We start from the raw sequence: 21,401 nt of genomic DNA, 5'->3' as shown, positions 1-21,401 counted from the left end.
TTACTCCTTGAGGAAAAGACATGAAAAGCAGGACAGGACAGGAACCAAAGATCAGAGAGTTCATTTAAATATGGATTATTATACTTATGGAAGCTTTCAACATTGCATGTATTCCAGGATACATGATGTGTACTGCTGTACTCACAACCTGGACTTCACATGAGTCCACTTAAAAGGGTATCAAAGTTCAACATGATTCCAAACTGCAAATTTACAATGTATGCAACCGGATATCCTGTAATTGTGATAACATGATTATATAGCTAAGTATCATACAAGTCAGATTAGTATCAGCGACATTAACAGTTGCCTTGTCCTAAAATAACCTACAGCCTAAATCTCAGAGGATCTGTTATAAAAAGCCCCAAAACATTTAACCCACAAACGCTCAGAATACTTAAGATAGATCATTGTGTCATATTTTTCATAAATTCAGTACAGCCCTCAAAGGACTTGATGAAAAAAAAGGAAATGGTCCCTGACAGGAAAAAGGTTCCCTTAGCGCTGCAGTAAATGTTATGCCTTTTTCTTTACCATGCACAAACAGAGGAAGAAAGCCTAACATTTCAGCGTGGATCCGGACAAGCAAACCATTACATTTTGTTATCGTTCTGGAACCTCTGATTACACAACGGACGAGGCCTCTTCTCCTTGTTTTTGTTGGCAGCTGGCAAGTGGTTTGTAATGTGCATTTGACCACCTCAAGTTACAACTTGGCTACTACATCTTCCGCATCCTCTACTATTTGACAAATGACTTGAAATCCATTGTCATACAATTATCCAGACGAAAACAACAGGGATAAATATGGTGATGCATCCATCTATTATTTTCTATAACGCTTATCTTCATTAGGATTGCGGGGAGCTGGAGTCTATCCCAACTCCAACTGGAGAGGTCACCAGTCAATTGCAGGACATATAGATACTATAGCCAACAATTCACGCTTACGTTGACATTAATAGAATATACCTAACCTAACATGCATGTTTTTGTCAACTATTTCATCAAAATACAGCAGTACCTTAATTTTCCCCTATTGAAATATGTTGCTGTGCTATTAATCTGTTTTTGTGAAACAAAAATAGCATTGCATTGTATACAACAATCAAACAATTCAGACAATAAAATAAATAACCTGGCTAAGTATACAGTGCGTTTAATAAGAGTTTTTTCCCACCCTCTTTCAAAGCTGAAACTCACTTGTAGTTCAATTTTTTTTGCTCACAACACAAGGCAAATAAATAAATTTAAAATAAAAAAGTGACTGGTCATAACTTGGATTTTGTGGGGTTAGTTGAACACAAGAATATGTAATACAGTAATTAAATAATGTTAATTTTGTGTCTTTAGAGTTCCTGTAGCTTGTTTGGATAACAGGAAGTAGGTTCCACACAACAGGAAGTCAAGAGTGACAGATAGCAGGAGAGATATTATACATACAGTATTTCTTTGTTCCTTGCTATATGGCCGAAAGCCTTTGTCTGTGAGTGTTATTTCATATCAAAATATCATACGGTGTATTACAGAATGTTTAGTTACAAGAGATTACATTCATTAATACATTCGCACTAAGCTAACATTAGCGTTTCCATTCAAATTACGATAGATGTCACGTTAGCATTATGCTAGCGGGGCTTTCGTATCATTTTTAATATGCTAAATTGTGTTTGTAAGTCAGTGTGTTCAGCTGTAAATCATTTTATGAGATAGATAACATATATTTCTATATTGTTATAGTTTGACAGTAATTCCTGATTGAAAAGGAAAACATCTTATTTGGGATCTGCTAAGCAGTGTATGTGCTATGGAACGCCACACACACACACATGCAGAAGCACTGAAGGGTATTGATTTAGTCAAGGTAACAGTTTCTATTATAGTTTTGTTTGATTTAGTCCAATTGGTGAAGATATGAACTTTTCAATATGTTTCTTTTCACTCAATTCTTAAATATGTGTGGCCTCCAGCAATACAACTGCTAATGCAACTTTAATCTTGGGATAACCTTTGGAAGCGGCTAAGGAAGGATGGGCAAACACACGGAGGATCGTGCTTAGTTTATGGAAGGGATAGTTGGGAGGAGGCAGGTCCTCCTGTCACTAAAAAACTGCTTTCAATGACAAAGCACTGCTGGCCGTCTTCCAATGCTGCACCAGACACACACGTTTGTCTCTGTATGCTGTGAATCTTTGTGTACAACATTCAAAGCTAACGGCAAAGTCTAGCCTATGCTTAATTCTTCTCCCTTTGGTCTTGCAAATTAAAAAATAAAAATGTTTCTTATTGCGGCATGCAAAATATGCATACTCGTGCGTTACTTTTAACCAGCAGGTCTCTGGAGCGTTCTGGATGCTGCCTTTGTGTCTGCCTCGGGTCGCCTACAGTCATATGCAAGGTGATGAAGCCATTTTAGTTCATTGATATCCAGCTTAAGATTCATGCTAATATGCTCTTTGTCCTCACTAGGAGAATGACTAGGGGAAAATAGTAGAATGACTGTATCTACTCGTAATGTTTTTTTCCATTACTGCCTTTCACTACTGTAGGACATTTATTTCATCTCTGCACCACTAACTTACTTTTAATATTCATTCAATACCCCTATTAGTTTAAGGTCCATGTCATAGTAAGTGTTTTGTCTCTGCTAATAAGACAATGTAGCACACTAGTAGAATGGATTTTTTTTAAACTGGTAATGTTTTTTTTTCTACTAACTGTATGACATTTCTGAACACCAGTCAGATAACTTTGGATCTGCGTACTACTAGTGAAGTACTAGATGAAAACTAGTAAACTTATGATGTCACTAGCGTTATTAGTAGCTGGCAGACAGTTGTGAAGCGGTTTTCCCCTATAGTAACAAGTAGTTGCCCTAAGAGTAAGCCAAAGTTCTCTTACTAGTGATGACAAAGAGCTTGGACCTTAATCTGAATGTAAAGTTATTGATTTTTTTTAAATCTATTTGAGCATTTTTTTAATACCCTTGACCTCCACCTTAAAGTTGTACTGGTAGGCCAAAAGTGACATTAGTCTTTCTATAAATGTGCTGAATTGTCTTTCGAAGCGGAACAAAGAGTTTATTGGTACTAGCATTACATGGACCTATTTGAAATTCTTAAGATGCTGCTCAAGGTCCATATACTAGTATGCTCCTTGTCCTCACTAATAAGACAATTCAGTGTGCACTATAAAGGGCACACTAGTAGTACTGTCTAACTACTACTGTTAGTCCAACTACTGCCTTCCACTGAGCCAAGTGTTACTCGAGCAGCACATTGGTTTACAAGTAAGGTTTAATCACACACAAATAGGCTAAAAGTGGCACTAGTAGTGGGAAAAAAATCATTACTAGTAAGACAGTCATATTAGTGTGGTAAATTGTCTTACTAGTGAGAACAAAGAGTGTACTAGTACATGGAGCTTAAGATGGATATCAAGGATATTGTATACATGCTCAAAAGGCTTTCCTTGTGTGTGTAATGTTTTACATGGGAACAAATGTCCCTCTTTGCTGTCCCTTGGAAAACTCCTCTGCTTGTCGAAGCGTTTAAGGGTTGACAAAACACTTGAGTAGTTGGGACTGAAAGCTTTACGCACGCTCAGAGACAAACCCTAGCAACAGCGGTGTCACAGACGCTTGAGTCCTAACAAACCTCTCTCTCCGGGCGACGCGTCTCCAGGGAGGTTTGGAGTGCTTCTCCGCTTCTACTCGCAAACAAACACGCATCATGACATGTGAGAGTTGATTTTATGCTACGCTAAAGAAAGTGTGTCTCCCTTTCCTGGTTGAAAGTGGAAGTAGTAGCGGTTTGCGTGTGTGCTACTCTACGCACGTGAGACATTTTCTTCATTCACTTGAGCATGTTTCCTGCCTCGGTATTACACACACACACACACACACACACACACACACACACGCCCACACACCCACACACAAGACGCACCACCACGACGATGAAACTTTAAAGAAGCGGAGACTGCATGGATAGATGAATACTGTTACCATAGCCTGACAAATGATCAGTTAGGATTACAAAACATGCTGCGCTTGCCAGAAAAACAGCAGGTGCTTGAAACAGGGTCTCTTGAAAGTAATACAAAATGACGCGGGATATGAAATTTGTCCTGAGACAAAGCGCCGTGGGAGCGAGGTCCTTTAAACCCACCTGAAAACGACAAGTCAAACACCCTAAAGGTCCTCAGCCAAAATAAAAACCAGCTTCCAAATAAAGCACTCCAATCAGCTAAATCCAAGGGATGAGCTCCACTGCAGCTAGACTATTGCCACTAAGTCACACACTCAGCCAGCTTCTTCTTTTTTTCTTTTTTTTTTTTCTTTTTTTTTTTTTACCTTATCCGTCCTGGGAGGAAGCCCCTCTGTTTTCGGCAGCATGCCCCCACCACCACCTCAGCCCCCCTCCCTCACACACTAAAAGGTATTGGTGGCCATCTTGCTTTGCCTCAAAAGACAAGCGACAGTAGCCGAACGTAGGGCAAGCTCCTGGGTGTCATGACTAATGTGACTGTGGTCACCCGTAGCCAAACACTGCCACAGCTGAAGCTTATGCACATGCAGACACACACCCACACGCATACACATGCACACACACATGACATGCCTCTCGCAAGGGGCAGACAGGGGCTCATCAGCCAATGGCGTGAGGACCTTAGCGGTTTGTAAATTATCTTCCATGCCTAGACTCTCCTAAACAAAGGATCCCCTATGTGGGCTTTTTACTCCAGCACTATGCGCAGGGATCGGAGGCAAGCTGTGGAATGGACGGCGCGCACACACTGGATCTGGCTCGGAGAATAACAACTCTTTGAATGGGAGAGATTAACCCTTGAGGCACCACCGGTGAAATTGAAAGAACTCTAGCTGAACTGAAACATTTGGAGAGATTAGGCATGGGAGTTTGACCAGTTTTCCTTGGTCCATTGTCGGGAAAATTAAGGATCAACTCGAGTGGCGTCTTGGTTAACGGACTTGATTTCTGAGACTGTTGTGTTACGGTTGTGATCTAGCTCATTTGCAGCATGACAGGATCTCTCGAAAAGATGATTCTGACCCAGTTCTTAGCCGATAAATGACTCATTTAATACTTTAGAGATTTTACTACTGTGAAAAAGTCATGTCTGAAGGCTTTTTACACAGCACATTCCTTGCTTGCTCTCACATGACTGTGACACTGACCTCCTCTCCCTCGAAAATAACTAAACCCCCCTGACTTAAAAACATGTGATCTATGATATTAAGTGCTATTGTGTGTCCCTTCTATGATCAGTTACACACAGTTACACAATAACTTTGCATTCTTTCACCTCTGTCAATTTGAGGTAGAGGATGCTCAGGCTCTGAAACACTGAGACAAGGAGAGCACAAGACAAAGAACACACAAACACAGACAAAGATGTGAGCGAGTTTAAAGGCATCCATGAGGTAAGAGATGTCAGGGTCATACCAGGACAACATGAGAGGAGCTCGAGCATGTGGTTGCGTGTAACACTCCAGTGAGGCCAGCTCAGCTGAGCGTTGTTTCGTAGAGGAGGCAAACAATATGCGACACGCACAGAGGAAATGATTGCGCGGTGTTGCGCTTGGTAGAGGAAGCAGCCCTAGGTGGGAGTCAGTAAATGTATGGCCTCATGATGCTTGCTAATGAGACTTAAAAAGAACGCCTCAGTCTGTGAGGTGTTTTTAACAGCTTCACAGACCACCGTCACCTGATACACTGCTTCAGATTTAGACTTCATAGTTAGAACAGTATTGACCATTTAATAAAGTTGGTAAACAACAGGCACCAGGATATTTCCAGGTGGCAGAATGCGAGTGCCTACCGCAGAACTGAACTGAACTGAAACGGTGACAGAAACTTGTGTTTGGGCTTTCGCCACGAAAAATCTACAAAAGATTTTTTTTTTCCCCCCCGCTGATTAATCCAGAACAACCTGCGGGTGACGAGGATAAATCGAGTCACATTTGGAAACCTTATCCTGATGTAAAAATCCCCGACTCCATGCGTTATTTTTAATGTTTACTCTCCCAAATCTGAAATGTGCCACTCGAGAGCCCCCCCCCCCCCAAAAAAAAGCAGAATTGTGTCATTTGAACCATGCAGCGTAAATCCAGCCTGTGTGTTCTTAACTGTATATATTAGTACAAAAAGATGTTTATGCTATCTTGTGTCAGTTACAGATGAGCTGCGATGAACCTGGGAACTGTCACAGCTTGTCGAACAGGTTTGACAATGGCAGAAAAATTACTTGTACCGGTAACTAGTAACTACACTCCAAGACAAACAGTAAGTGGAGGATGATAGATTCCCGACTACTAAAGCCTGCATGTGAAATAGTATGTGCAGTACAACTACATTAAGGCAAAGAAAATTAATTACCGTAATTCCTAGTTTGTAGTAAATCTCATGAAGATGTACGAAAAGTTGTGCAAATTGATTATAACACAAAATGAGGTGAAATATGTTTAATTTGTTCCATGATCACGCTTGTAAGGTACAATAGTTGTATCTCAAATCTTCTTTCCCTATTGAAAATTGTATTGATTTTTCCAGAATAAAAAAAGAACAACAAAAAAATACACTCTATAATATTGTACTGTATAAAATCATACCGTAATGACATAACTAAATAGAATGCAAAGAATTAAACAGTTTTTGTGACATTTTTGCTTCCGGTTAATGAACATTGTATTGTTTTTGCAGGTGTGTGCACCTTGGTAACCAATGCCCTTGGGCGGATGGATAATAATAATAGAAAGAGTTGGTCAAAATATAAATAAATAATATACAGATTTGATCAAAACTGCAGTGATATTAGTTGTACTTGGCAAAGGACTGTGGTATAATTATATATGGATGTTTGTTAGCATTAAGCTAAACTGTCTATTATTGTGAAGTGAGTTAAGTTCTCTGCCATTATTGCCATTCACCGATCATTAAAGTTAAATGAGTGCTATAAGAGTGCTCCGTTGTGTTATATTGTGTTGCTTATATTTGTATGACCATTAATAAAGCTAAAATATTATTTAAATTATATAATGTGGAGGCATTTTCCTCCAAAATAATTCTGTGCACATATTTCTGGGCATTAATTTAAAAACAGCCCAAAATGTTATTCAATAATATTTTAGTCGCTGCAAGGAAGCTAGTGATCTAAAGTAAGAACAGGCTGAATCTAATGCTTGATTTTGGGTGACAAAAAAAGTACAACTTTCAAGTCAGAAATAAACTTTCACCACCATCCCTGCTTCGGTTTGCTAAATGGAAGTGTTTGCTAGATTAACACTGATTATTTTTAGTCTTTTCATGTTGACGCTGAGGACCAAAATGTGTGCTTTCCTGTTTGCTTGCGGTTGTCACCACTCGCTGGCCAATGAGAAGCACATTTACATTAGCTGCGGCATTAATGACAACTGTTGGCAACGCTCGCGTTTGGCTGGGACGGGCTCCAGTGGGGTTTGGCCTGCCAGATGTTTCAGGACAGTTAGAGACTGTGCTGTCGAGCTGCTCGCATGTAGTGCATTTGAAGGTGATTAATGTCTGAACTACTTCTTCCTAACAAGAGCCAGGCTGCTTGTTAAAGAGAAAAACATGTGGCAAGTTTAAAAGCTGAAAATGAAGGGTGCGGTGGAGTACTGGTTACAGTGAAGACGTATTTTGGGATGGAGGCACAGAGGAGGAGAACGTTGAAAGAATGAGATGCAAAGAGGGTACTATAAGGTGCATGCGGGAAGTTGTGCTCTTATTGATTGTTTTCCAATTCTAAACCATTTTGAAGAAAATATCTAATTGAGATTTTTTATTTCCTCAATATTGCGATTGAAAGTTAATTTTCCATTTTTTTACGGTGCTCTTCTAGTGTAAGAAAAATAGCATTCTATAATACTTTACTTTATAAAACATACAATACTGCTATACCAGTGTTATGAAATTAAACAATTGTTGACACGTTATTTTCTTCAGTTCAATAGACATTGTGCTGGTCCTTATGTGAGTGCTCCATGGCCACCTGGGGGCAGTATAATACAGACATGGCGATGGAAGAGATGGCCACAGCTCCCTAGGTAAGTCAAATAAGTCGCTCTTTCCAGAGAGGATAAGGTGTTTATACCTGTATATATACGTGTTATATTGTGGTTTTATGTGCTGAAGAAGGTAAACACCATTGTCATGAAAATCTCATGAGGAAAAAATAGAGGACAGCAAAAGAAAATACACAAGTTCTGTAAAACTATTTAATAATTATGTTTATCATTTCAAACACATAAGAATGCAATTACATTGTTTCCCAAAATCATTCAGCCCTACGTTAAAATATTTAACGTTTCAAATATTTGTTATTTTAGGCAAGGAAACAAAACTATAAAACTGCAGGGAATCATACCATAAAACTTTTTTTTTTTTAAATAGTAACCAAATAATGAAATTTAAAGACATAAAATATACAAACGTGAACATTAAAGTCTCAAATAAATTCAGTTAACAATAAAATGAAAATTTACAAGTATAGATAGGTAGGTAACGATTATGTAAAAAGTGTTTGGAATTCCTTTTGCTAAAAATGGAAATGACTACAAGTCATCCGCCTTGTGAAGGACGCGGAAAGGTGAGCGCGAGTTCAGTTTACGCAAACGCACGCATTGACCCACAGACACATAAAAACACACATGCGCAAACTATGCAGGCAAGCAACTCCCCCGCCCCCCGCCCCGGCCCCCTCGGGGGCCTCGTGGCTGCTCGCGAGGAGAGTGGAAAAAGGCTTTTTGAGTTTGTGTTATGGTGAGTCAGCACGTGTGCGCACATGTATTTCAAGCATGAATACACCATACAAGTGGAGGTTAATAAAGGAAAACTGCATTTACTTGGACAAGGGATTGTAAAGCATTTTGTAATCTAAAGTAAAACTATAAGCTAGACATGAGAAAGCTTTTACCTTATCCATCCAGCGCTATTATTGTCTATAGATCTGCTTTTTATTGAAGAAAGAGCATTTGCATTTTATGTTAATGGTTAGGTTGCATCATGACTTTCTCCAGTTGCTTTTAAGCACGGTGCACACTCAACAGTCCATCTGCACCGATGTTTACTGGGCTCTGGCAGAAGAACTGAGAGCCACATTCACATAAAACAGACATTTCCTCTTCATCTGCTCTTTTCTGGGGCTACGAACCAAGCGGTGCGGCTGTTACTCGCATCTGCCTAGCTTACAGGGCTAATTTCCACCTAATTGGCTTGGACCGGGTTGAAAGGAAACTATAGGGCTGCTGTAACCAACGGTGTCTGAGGTAGACGCATAGCGAGTTGGCTCCATGGAAACGTTGGCAGCATCCCTGACACTTGAATGCACCACGTGGGCCCTCCTTCTGTCCCACATGTTTAGGCGATGAATGGTGCACATGTGCGTCCTTCTGCCGGCACCCACACTCGGATGTGGGGGGGAATCTGACCACATTCAGTGGTACCTTGACTTACGAGTTTAATTTGTGACCAGGTTTGTAGTCTTATTTACACGCATATCACATCAAATTTCCCCATTGAAATTAACTGAAATGGCATTAGTCTAATGCAGCGCCAACAAAACAACACTTTTTTTTTTTTTTAATAAAGAAAAATAGCACTCTATTGTAGGAATGTAAAGAAATTAAGTATCATATCTCCGTGTGAGTGTCTGGCCATGAGTTGAGGCCTTGTCATTTTGTTGTGTTGCGTGTTTGACTGTTTGTCAAATTGATGTGTCAAATGAATCGCTCAATTGACCACCTATCGATTATCAAATGAATTGACTTTTTTTTTAAATAAATGAATAATTGTTTAGAGGCACTGTTTACTGAAAATTGTCAAACTCCTCTGCTTTCAGCCTCTCAGCACTAATTATTCTCTGATTTCTGTTGTCCTTCATGAAAGCAGACTGATTAGATTTTGTGTTTAATCAAAATAAGACATTTGCAAACATCTGCTTTTACTTTGGATAACAATGACCAAACGAATAACTGAATCAGTTTCGAAAAGGTAGGTGAGCAAAATACCGATCCCTCGAGTGTGATATTGCTTAATTGTTGTTTAGTTGGTTTTATCACTAATCAATACCAGATAAACAACAATTAATTAGTTAATAAACGGTAAACGAGAAAAAGAATAATCCACTTTCATGCAAAACAAAATGTTATCTGATAAATCGATGGAATAATCGATAGAATAATAAAGACGAAGTGTTGCCAACTGTAATTTTTTGTTGTGGTCAATATTGTGGCCACCACTCACACCGAGACGCTCACAAGATTAACCAGCCAACCCAGCACATGATGTCACTCATTAGGCCACGCCCCTCAACACATTACTAATACACAGTATGTCCAGTAATGACACTTCATTAAAAAAAATAAAAATAAAAAATCCCTTTTACTATGTTTTGCAACACAGTACCATTTTTCTTTATCAAAAAAACTTCACTTATTTTTTTTTCTTTCAAGGTTGGAACAGATTAATGGCATTTCAGAGTTATTTTATATCTGAATATCTATATTTTGAAATTATAACATTGCAGCACATAGTTGATTTATACAGATTATAGTTTAACCTAATTACCTGGATGCAGGTTACTGAGTTCAGAGTCTTAAACAGCGGCGGTGGTGCGTGTCCACCGGTTATCTCTGGCTAAGCCTCCTTATGACCCTGAGAATACTCCGTCAGAGTAGGCCGGCGGGTCAAAGGTGGGCGGCAGACAATGAGGTCGCCGTGGCAACCGTTGGCGCTGAAGACCTCCGAAGGCACTGAGTGGGGGGAAGCGGCCTGACAGGAGCGTCTGCTCGGAACAAATCACTCTTGCTTTACATTAAGGAGGGTCCCATTTTGGAAACAATAGAGGGGGTGGGTTGCTGTACAAGAGCCTGAAATACAAGCCGTGTACATAAACGCTAATATTCAATTATTCACACATGAAAAACACATCTACATGGAAAGCTATTTCTGCATATACTTGATATCCTTGATACACTTGTGAAAAATGTCTTACAGTTGTGAAAGGCTGTAGTTGGAAAATATTACTAGTAAGACAGTCCTTCTACTACTTGTAATTGTCTTACTAGTGACCACAAAGAGCGTACTAGTCAATGGACCTTAAGCTGGATATCAAGGATAATGCTAAATGCTGAAACAGCTTTCCATAGATGCACACACATTCACGGCTTTATCCATCCATCCATTTTCTTGACCGCTTATTCCTCACAAGGGTCGCGGGGGGTGCTGGCGCCTATCTCAGCTGGCTCTGGGCAGTAGGCGGGGGACACCCTGGACTGGTTGCCAACCAATCGCAGATTCACGGCTTTAATGATGTGTAATAGTGCTAAAGCAAACAGCATTACAATTGCACTTCCCCCAAAGCGCGTCTCGCTCCCTCTCTCTCTGAGGGATGTGCAAATGTTTTCATGATACACGTGTTATCTCAGCTGGGTTACTACTACTATGGCAAATGTGCCGCCCGCCGCAGTAATAATAATAAAAAAAAAAAAAAAAAAAAAAAATGGGAGGTTGGATGACGATGATGTGTGTTAGAGAGATTAATGAGTTGGCAGGAGGAGCTAGGCTGCGCTAGTTGGAGGCTAAAGCAAGTTACAGGAAGCTCAATTGAAGTCCTGGGGGATACTCGCTCTGCAAATAAGGCCTGATGACATGTACAGTCTTGAACAAATACTTTTTTCCAAAAATTGATTTTAGATTTACCAGTGTTTTTTACATCAAGGAAAATGGTGGGAATCTTAATCTTAATAAATGTGGATTATTTAATAGGTCCGTGGCCCTCTTCCCAATTCCCTACAGACTACACATGCAGTCATGTCAACAAAACTGACCAATCACATTGCCTCGACATCCAAGGGTGAGTAGTTTTCAACGATTTCAAGAATGTTGCCCGTCCAGTTCATAACGGTTTTCCAATGTTTAATTGGAGTTTCCATGACTATTCCCAATTGGGGGGGGGGGGAAAGTAATTGGAGAGTGATTTGTACTTGAATCCAAAAAGCCACATTTGTCTGACTGGAGAGGTTGAAAATTATAATTTCAAAATAGGTCATTTCCCTTTCGGTTCAAAGCAGATGATGACCATGTGTATCGTTTTGCGTCAGAGGAGAATATTACTATTAACTCTCTAATGGTCAGCCATATAAAAAGAGGTCTACCATGTTTGGGCTAGGATATATCAACTTACTATACCACGTGTCCACATTAAGTTGACGGACGAGTTCTATCCCAGAATGCTGTGGCCGAGAGGCGAGGTATACCATGGATTGAGCGCTAGCCAATCACAGGAGACATCCTATGTGGCCAAATAACCACTCACACTCATATTTACACTTTTGGACAATTTAGAGTCTTCGAGGAACATAGCACGCATGTTAACCATAACCCAGAGAACATACAAACTCCACACAGGAAGGCAAAACTGTGAAGCAGACATGCTAACCAGTCAGTCACTATGCTGCCCCATGTAAGGACTGTTTCACTGAAGGGGGATTTTGCACTATGAAAGGCAGCATTTAGCGTGTGCTGCGAATGTGCATGTGTGTGCCTTGAGGGCCAGGGCCCAGTCTTCTCTTGCCTGTCCAACGTAAGGCGAGGCCATGAGGGAGCCATCAAACAAGCCTGAGTGAAACCAGAACTTTTTTTTTTTTTTTAAGAAAAAAAAGGGAAACCTGTCCTCCACTGCAACAGTGCTCGCACAAGCCAGAGAAGCCTTTTGTTGGCTAAATTGTTATGAGTGTATTTTCAGCCCCTTTCAATAAGCCTTCAATTATTATTATACGGGACCAAAACAAACCACAGCGGGCGTCAGTGCTCGCTGTGTTGCGGAAAACAGGAACAGCTATAGACAAGCCACTACATGAGCTGCTTCACTTGGCCTCTGCCCTTTTTCACAATCCTGTGGAAGAGACGTTTGTCAGGAAGGGTGTGTGAGCTTGATCAGCAAGACTGGCCAACGAGCATATATCGACAATACAGTATTGCTACACACGTTGCATGTGATTATACTCTCGCCCTCGGCTTGACTAGGAACCCAAACCAGCCGGGAATGAAGATATCTCAGTTACCATGTTATCTTTGTATTATACAGTAGTTTTTGGACTTACAAGTGCCCCCAACTTTTGGCATTTTACTTTCATTTAAAACGGCTTGTTTCAACTTATTGTTTAGGCTATATGGGAGCTGATTTCTACTAATGAGCCTCATGTGAAAGTGGTTTTGTGTGTGTGTAAATCAACTACCGAATACAGTTGTTTATGTAACATGGGTTCATGATTGTATACATTCTAGATGCATGGCGTTGATGCTTTATGAGCCTCTCAGTTTTAAATGCCACCACCTTGGTGGTGCCCACCACCTTGCGGCATCTATACGCAATTACAAACACCTTTGAGGGGTCAGTTGCTCGGAGCAAGGGTTGGAAGGGTTGGCCTCTATTCCCCGTGAATAGCAGGGTTCACTGACAATTATGGTAGGCAACATGTGGAATAGTGGTTTGCTTATCTGTCTCATAGTTCGCAGATTTGGAGTTTGAACCTCGGCTCGGGCATAGGTTTTCAATGGGCTCTACATTTTTCATTTTTCATCTCAGCTACACTGTCATGTTTAGATGATTAAAATGTTACCACTACACCCACCTCATTACCACTAAAATTAATAGTCTTGATTGATGATTCCATTTCCATTACTTCCTTGAGAAAATGTATTTGCAACCTTAGAGATAGATGAGTGCCAATGTTAAGTCAGTTCAGCGCAATGGAGGAACCAGTTCGCTCTGAATGAGAGGAATTCTGACAGGGAGTTTACATTCTACCAGCCAGCATGTTGCGTGTGTGTATGTGTGTAGATAAACAAACCCCAGTGAGCCTTAAAGCCACACAAGCCCACACTGACCCACATTTTGGGACGTTCCTAATAATATATTTGCAAACTCTTGCCTCCATGTCGCCGCCTATGCTCGGTTATGGTGCACAAAGGTCTCCACTGAGTGATTTTGCAGGTGTTATATAACAGTCATTCCTAATCTGCCTATGCTCCTGACGGGGAGGGCGACTCAGTAAGTGCACTTGCGCACACATACACACACACACATAAAGCCACATGGACCCTCGCTCTCAGTTTCTCCCTCCCCCCAGCCGCATGGACACCATTGTGCGACGCACATGGTGCACGGCGTGGCTCCGAAAACCCATACCAATAAATGAGGACATTTCTGGCGGGCCACAAATCGGCGTGTCATAATAAAATCTTGGCACAATGCCGGCTGGCCCCTAGGTAGGGAGAAACATCCCCAAACAAGTTAGCATAATACAATTTTGACCCATTAGCTGCATTAGTAAACAGCTATTGTGTGACACATGATGAAATTTGAACACAAAGCAACATTAGGGTCTAACCACCATGTAGTGCTTGGAGGGTGCGCAACTAATGGCTTTCTTTGGAAACAAACATGAGGAGCATAAATGAGAAAAGGGCAGCACTCTGATTTACTGACTAGTAGGTCTGACTATAGTTCGAAGGTTCAGGGTTCAAATGTCAGCTCTGGCGTCTTTACAATTATCCCCGTACTCCGGCTTCCTCCCACATTCCAAAAACATACATAAGGTTCATCGAAGACTCAAAATTGTCCATTGCTGTAGAAGTAAGTGTAAACGGTTTTCTATGTGTATGGGATTGGCTGGCGACCAGTCCAGGTAAACTGAGGTAGACTCAGGACAAGCGCTATGGAAATTGAATCAGTGGCCTGCACAAAATCATTCAACCACAAATTCTATATCCATCTATCCATTAATTTTCATTACCATGTATCCTCATTAGAGTACAAGGTGAGCTGGAGCCTATCCCAGCTGACTTTGGGTGAGAGGCAGGGTAACCCTGGACAGGTTGCCAGCAAATCCCCGTGCACGTACTGGCAAACAACTGTTGACACTTATATTCACACAGGAGAAATTTAGAGTCTTCAATTAATTTAACATGCAAGTCTTTGGAATGTGTAAAGAAACCCCTCCCAGGAATGCCAGAGCCAAGATTTGAACCCAAAACCTCAGAACTAAAAGGCATTTGTGCTAAACACTAGGCACTAAAGCAATGAGCTACCTTATACTTGGGCTAGTTTCACCAAAACAATGAGAAGTTATGGCACTATATTTAAAAATACCAGAGAAAAACAAACTGGATGTTCATAGTTGAGGTCTCAAACACGCTCTAACACACACATAACAGGCGCATTACTCCAACCACGTGCTGAGCGGCTGCCGGTCATGAAAACAAAGAAGGCATCATCCAGCATACTCAATTTAGTCACACATGCATTCACATGGGATAGTAATTCTCCACGCCCCTTCCCCCTTCTCAGATATTTTGCAGGAAGGCTGCACCACATGTAAAGAATCTCAATGTACCACTAAAACATTCAATTTTCACTCAGGGCAACTTTGGGTGTTTTTGGCTAAGATTAAAAAATAGACTGACCTGTGTGGCAGGGCGAACAAGCGGAGTGGACGGCCTCCTCCTTTTCAGTTCCACACACTTCCTCAACTTGCAGATTTGATGGCCGGTGCTACGGTTGAGGCAGCAGCTGCATCGGCCGCAGCTGATGGTCCTCAGGCACGGCTCACACCTCCCGCACCTGCTCCGCTTTCGCCTCTCCTTACGTTGCTGTTGCTTCCAGGATGGCAGGCGGTGTCCTCCCTCACACCCCAAGGATATTGGCGGAACAGAGGATTCACCGTAGCCTGACTCTGACTCCGTTTCCAAGGAGAAGGAGGAGCGCGTACTCTCTGAGCTGCAGGAGAAAGTCGAGCTGCCGTCCAGAGAAGGGGTTGAGATCTTTGGTGGCAGGTCTAGCTCGGGCGCAGCAACTATTACACTCCTATCCTCATTAACGACTGGATTGCACTCTGCTGGAGTCTCAACCGGACTGTGGTGCTCCAACAGTTCTGGAGAGGGCTTCCTATCTTTGGCTTGGGGAGCAGGAAGAGGAGGATTCTCCAGGCTTTGCAGTGGCCCCCAGAAGCTCCTTGCTTTCAGGGAGTCACTACGGATAATAACTGGGGTACTCCTTGCTACTGGGTTGGTATGCTGTGATGTAGAGGTCTCTGGTACAGCAGAGGATCTTGAGACTAGAGGTTTAGCACCTTGAACAATAGTTTGCATGTCTGTCCTGTCATCCCTCTGAACCTCTGGTTGGGATGACTCTGAGGCATTAGGGGCTTTGGTGGGATTTGAGGTAGCTGTGTTTGGGACAGTTAGCACCTTGTCAAGTGACTGTTCTGGCAGTCCCTTAACGGACTGAGGTCTATCTGGAGGTTGTGAGAGAACTGAAGTACTGAGGAGGGACTCAGCAGGATTGCTCTGTTTTGGTCGTCCCTCACCATCATCCAGAACCTCGGCAACGTCCACCGTTTTTTGCTGGACCTCATCTAAACTCTCAGTTGTTTTCTCTGCCAATATGTCCGGATTTATCGCAACAGAGTCAACCTTGTTGTCGGTCTTTGTCTCTCGCAAGATCACATCGTCATCTTTGACTTGACTGAGTTTGTGTTCTGTGAAAGATGATGTTTGCAGTCCTTGCAAAACAGGAGATGCGATCCTCGTAGCAGCTACTTCACGGAGGCTATTTTGACTAGCATCATCACAGAGGTCCAGTTGAAGGGCTTCACTTGCAGAGGCCTCGGTCACAGCCTCACCAATTATGCTTGTCTGGTTGTCAAGCGGTACACAGTCCTCTGGGGTGTTATTACACGGTGGCGAGTCCGCTTTGAGGGGGCTGCCCTCTTTAGCACCTTTGACATGAGCAGGACCTTGAAAATCTGTTTTCAGAGAAACCGGCAGAAGTTGTTGGGGGTCAGCTTTTTCAAGGTCCTCATCAGTAGTCAGGTTGTTGTTGCTGGTCTTTGACGGCTGGTTTCGAGTGTTAGCTCCTCCCCTGATCTTCCTCGCACCCCTGCACGATTTAGATGGCAATAAAGAATCAGCTGACAGCTGTGCCCCCCGTGGGGACTTTCTCCGCCATAGGGTGTCATCTAACTCGCTGTAGTAGTCAGGTACCTTGCTCAACCCTCTAGGCCTCGCAGATCCTGTTACACTTATGGCATGGTTAACTCTACCAGGGGATTCACTACCCTGACCAGAGGATCGACTACCTATCCCTCGTCCTCGGGAGCTCCGGCCCGACCGGGCCTGAGGCCTTGCACTTGACCTTGTGGGGGCAGTCGTGGCTTTCTGGAGGCGTTCTGACACTCGTCCCCTGCCTCTATTTGAGTTGCTGGTTTGCCTTTTGGTACCAGTGACTTTCTGGCCATTTTTTCTCTGAGCAGGAATTTGTCTCCTGGCGGATTTGGTGGTGGCTGGCATGGCTGAGGGTATGGAGGGGAGGGTTTTTTACAGCCAGCATGGGAGCCAGATTGCAATCAAAATTCTGTCTAAAATCCACCTCTATTTTATTGATTTGGCTGGGGATGTTGATGGTGCATGACCTATGAAGACAGAACGAACAGAGTAATAAAAACAGAGAAAAATCCATGAACCAAGCCTCATCCAGTTTTGTGTTTTAAAATTTGTGTATCATTCACAAACATCTATCGTGGAACTGTCCCAGAAGGACTGAGCAAAAATCTTTTCAAGGTAAAAAAATAAAATAAAATAAGACTATTATAAAATACAATAAAATTGGTTCCGGAGAAACTGCCCCACTGTTGGCATTTTTCACAACATTGTAAAACATCTACTGTATATGTTCTGGAGCAAATGACTTACTCCCTTACTGACACTACCAGTTATGAACTTGGTTACTGAATGAATTAAACTCGCAAGTTTATGATCCACTCTATTTGGATGTTTAATTCTATTGAAAATGGTGGAAAGAGTAAAATATCAAATAAGCGGGGAGAATAATCAGGGCCAGAATTGCCTTTAGGCAAGCACGAGCAGTTACCTGGGGCTCCGAACTGATGAATGTTTTTTTTCTCTCTCTCTCTCTCTCTTTAGAGCAATTATTGTTTTAATTCATCTAGTTCCCCTCAGAGGGTTGTTATGAGTGAAATATAAATTTACTGTTGCCTATTTATATTACACACAGTACAACAAATTGATGGATAACTACTCTTGAGATCAGAAGTTAAGGAAAATGATGATGATTTGAAGCCAAATTGCGATTTTGGTGCATACGTTAATGAGAAAAATGATGTAGACACATGATTTGCTTTAGCAGACCACATTAAAGCATGTATTGAGCCAGATCTGGTCCCGGGCCTTATGTTTGACACCTGTGATTTTGTCTCTTCAGTGACCCGAACATGCATGTTGGAATGTGTAAGGAAGTCGGAACACCAGGGGAAAACTCACTCAAGCCCTAGGAAAACATGGGAATTACACACGCCCAGATTCTAACCCAGAACCATAGAACTAATGCAGGGAGAATAAGAAATATATTTGTGCTTATTATTCTGTATTTTTATTGAATCATAACCAAGTAGGAAAAAAACCTACAAAATATGTATTTACTTTGTCTGGAGTGACAATTTGGCCACGCCTGATTTATGTCCTGGGCCAAACTATAGTGTCAAAAACGTCGAGCCAAAGCGAGATCTGCATAACAAGTTGCTCTGAACGCAAACACTAGCGCTTCCTCCTTGGCGTGAGCAGTTTAAAGGGCAAACACGTTGCCGAGTGGGGCTCGGGGCCAGATCCTGTTGTCGAATTTGCTTATTACAATCTTATAACGCCTCCCGCGTCGCCCTTTTTCTCCAATTTTTTTTTTCTTTTTTTGCACTTGACCGCCCGCGTTTAAAGCGCCTAGTTGGGGGGGGGGGGGGGGGGGGGGTTGTGGTGGGGGGGTGAAGACAAACGTCACTTTGACACAATTCTGTCGCTCGTGTGGGTTTATTTATGCGTTTTTGGAGCAGAAAATGCTTGACATACCAGAGAGAGAGAGAGAGAGCCAGTTGCGCCGTCTGAAGGGCTAATAATACTCCACGGAGACAGCGAGACCTTGTATGCGTTTCCCCTCCTCGGCAAATTTAGCGCGCCGCTGCTGATGGCGAGTCGGTCGGCTGCTGGGATCCCACACCGACGCGGTCATGACAGACGGGCGCGGGCAGGGGGGCCCCCGGTGGCCACGTCGCTGCGCGGTACGTTCGCTTCGCGTCGTCAAAAACGTCAAACCCTTGTGTCACCACAACCAGGGCAGCCCCGCTCGCTCGCTCTCCACTCTCCCTCCTGCCAGACGCCAACCTTCTTCGGGCTCGGCCCCGGTCGAGCCCGTCGTCTCCGGGCTGGAGGGGAGGCGCGAAAACCAGACACGGACGACAGCTGTCAGTGGGGCCCGGATCGGAAGTGTGGACGTGTGTCACTTTATTTTCCCGCCACTCGAATTCATCTCGTGTAAAAGTAATTTGCGAGAAAAAATTGCTGCCTCAGAATTAAGTTACGCATATATTCGAGGAGGAGAAAAAAAAAACCCAAAACGTTTATTTTCAAGAAAAAAGTTGTATTTATATATTTTTGAAAAAGAAAGTCTCATTAAAAAAGTACATATTTCATATTTTCTTGAAAAGAATTATACAGTATACAGTTGCACATTTTCGAGAGAAAAAGTTGTATATTTTCGAGAAGTCCTTTTATTATTAGGATAATAAAATGATATAAAAAAAAAGTTTTACAAAATTCAGTTTTAGATTTGTTTTAATTTTCCATATATTTTTTTCCCCAGAAAAAAGTGCATATCTTAAAGATGGTTGTATATTTTCGAGAAAAAGTAATCCATTTTGAAGAGAAAGCCATAATATAATAAGAATAAAGTCAGAAAAAAAGTTTTATTTTTTTAGAAACGCGGTGAATGTTTTACATAAAAAAACAGTAATATTGCAACAATAAAGTAGTCTCTTTTTGAGAAACGTTGAATATTTGCCAAGTAAAAAGCCGCATATTTTCATGTTAAAAAGATCAATTGAAATTGTATTACCATAAGGTTGTACAATTTAAAAAAAAAATTGAATTGTTTAGTTATATATATTTTTCTTTAGAAAAAAATTTTATATTACGAAAATAAAAGTTACATATTTTTGAGAAAAGAAACAAATTTAATTAAAGATGTAGCTATATTTTAAAGGAAAAAGTTTTTTTTTTTTAACAGTCATATTTTGGGGCAAAAGTTACATTATTGTATTTGCATATTTATTTGGAAAAACTAAAGCAATCACCTATTCATTGTTTTGTGCTTTGGCCAAAGCCTTGTCTAAAATAAGAGACCAGCACAGTATTGCTTTGGCGCCATCTTGTGTGGCAACTATTGGAAATTGCAAATCTTTTTGGGTGCCTCAATTTAATTTTTGACAACTGTAAAAGGGCTGGATCCCTGTTACCGTAGTAGAAACAATTTTTGATAAATGTTTCTGTGAATATAGGAAAATCACAGAATTATGAGGGAAATTAGTTGTTTATTGTTTCCGAAGAAAAAATAAAGTACTGTATACAATTTGACATTTCTGTCTCACTTTTAGTACCTTTTCTGTCACGCCGCCACCGGCGTGGCGGTCCATGCTTTTATTTTTGTGTCCATGTTTCCTGTCTTACTTTGAAATCCTAACTCTCCTCTCACCCCAGGTCACTTGCCCTTCCTGCCGCTCACTCATTACCGGTCCCCGCCCATGATTATCACCACCTGCCACCAATCAACCCACACAATAAAAGCCATCTGCATTCTCACCTCCGTTGCCGAAGTGTCACAGTCAGTGCATGGAAGCGTCCCACAGTCCTCATGACCTCGTTCACGTTGCCTTGTGTTTTTGCCTTGTTTTTGTGCCTTTTCCTCCCCAGTGGAGCGCCTTTAGTTACCCCTTTTGCCTTGTGCCCTTTTTTCCTCCCTAGTGGAGCGCCTTTTGTTAACCACTTTTTTGATTCCCCGTTCTCCTCTCGGTTAGAGAGGAGACAGCTGTTGGCCGGAAATAAACCTGTTGCCTTGGTGGCCTACCTTACTCCTGCGTCTGAGTCCTACCTTACCTCGTCGTGTCATTTTCTCACTGCCCAGTCATTAAAAATGTTTCATGAAAATACCACTCTGCATCTACAGGTGTGTGCGTGCGCGCGCGCGTGTGTATATATATATATCCACACACACGCATATATTTTTTAAAATATTTATTCATTTCCCACATACTTTTGAATTTCAAGGAAATAAGACCATGCATGCATACAATAATTAATCATCACAATTAAGTCATAAAAACAGAGGCCTAAATAATAATTGTAAAAATTAAGTAATAAAATTCTCACATTTGGAGGTTAATATGTTATTTTTACGCGAACGCCTTTCTCCCGAAGGCATTTGGGACGTAAACATAACTTCACCGTGGCGCGCTAAAATGA

The 21,401-nt window shown here is 41.6% G+C and overlaps 1 protein-coding gene and 1 long non-coding RNA gene across 5 annotated transcripts in view; one reads left to right on the top strand and one right to left on the bottom strand.

Annotated features, from left to right (window-relative positions):
- tet1 (tet methylcytosine dioxygenase 1) overlaps positions 1-19,313 on the bottom strand; it is a 33,898-nt gene extending 14,585 nt beyond the window's left edge. For 2 of the 3 annotated variants that reach the window (XM_077495967.1, XM_077495969.1), the window contains exons 1-2: positions 19,026-19,313; positions 15,507-17,512 (exon numbers count right to left, since the gene is read on the bottom strand). In XM_077495967.1, the coding sequence (XP_077352093.1) occupies positions 15,507-17,390 (1,884 nt within the window). In that variant the 5' untranslated portion in view covers positions 17,391-17,512; positions 19,026-19,313. The remainder of the gene's footprint in view (positions 1-15,506; positions 17,513-19,025) is intronic. The other variant, XM_077495968.1, reaches the window with a different exon arrangement.
- LOC144001553 (uncharacterized) lies at positions 1,416-6,380 on the top strand. 2 transcript variants are annotated; one of them, XR_013278510.1, is made up of 3 exons: positions 1,416-1,486; positions 2,335-2,398; positions 6,194-6,380. It is a non-coding gene; the product is annotated as an uncharacterized LOC144001553 (long non-coding RNA). The 2 variants fall into 2 exon arrangements; XR_013278509.1 differs by having other exon boundaries at positions 1,435-1,486; positions 2,332-2,398.
- Positions 19,314-21,401: the final 2,088 nt, after the last annotated feature.

This window comes from Festucalex cinctus, chromosome 14 (assembly GCF_051991245.1).
Source record: "Festucalex cinctus isolate MCC-2025b chromosome 14, RoL_Fcin_1.0, whole genome shotgun sequence".
NCBI lineage: Eukaryota > Metazoa > Chordata > Actinopteri > Syngnathiformes > Syngnathidae > Festucalex > Festucalex cinctus.
This window is presented reverse-complemented; position numbering and strand designations above follow the sequence as displayed.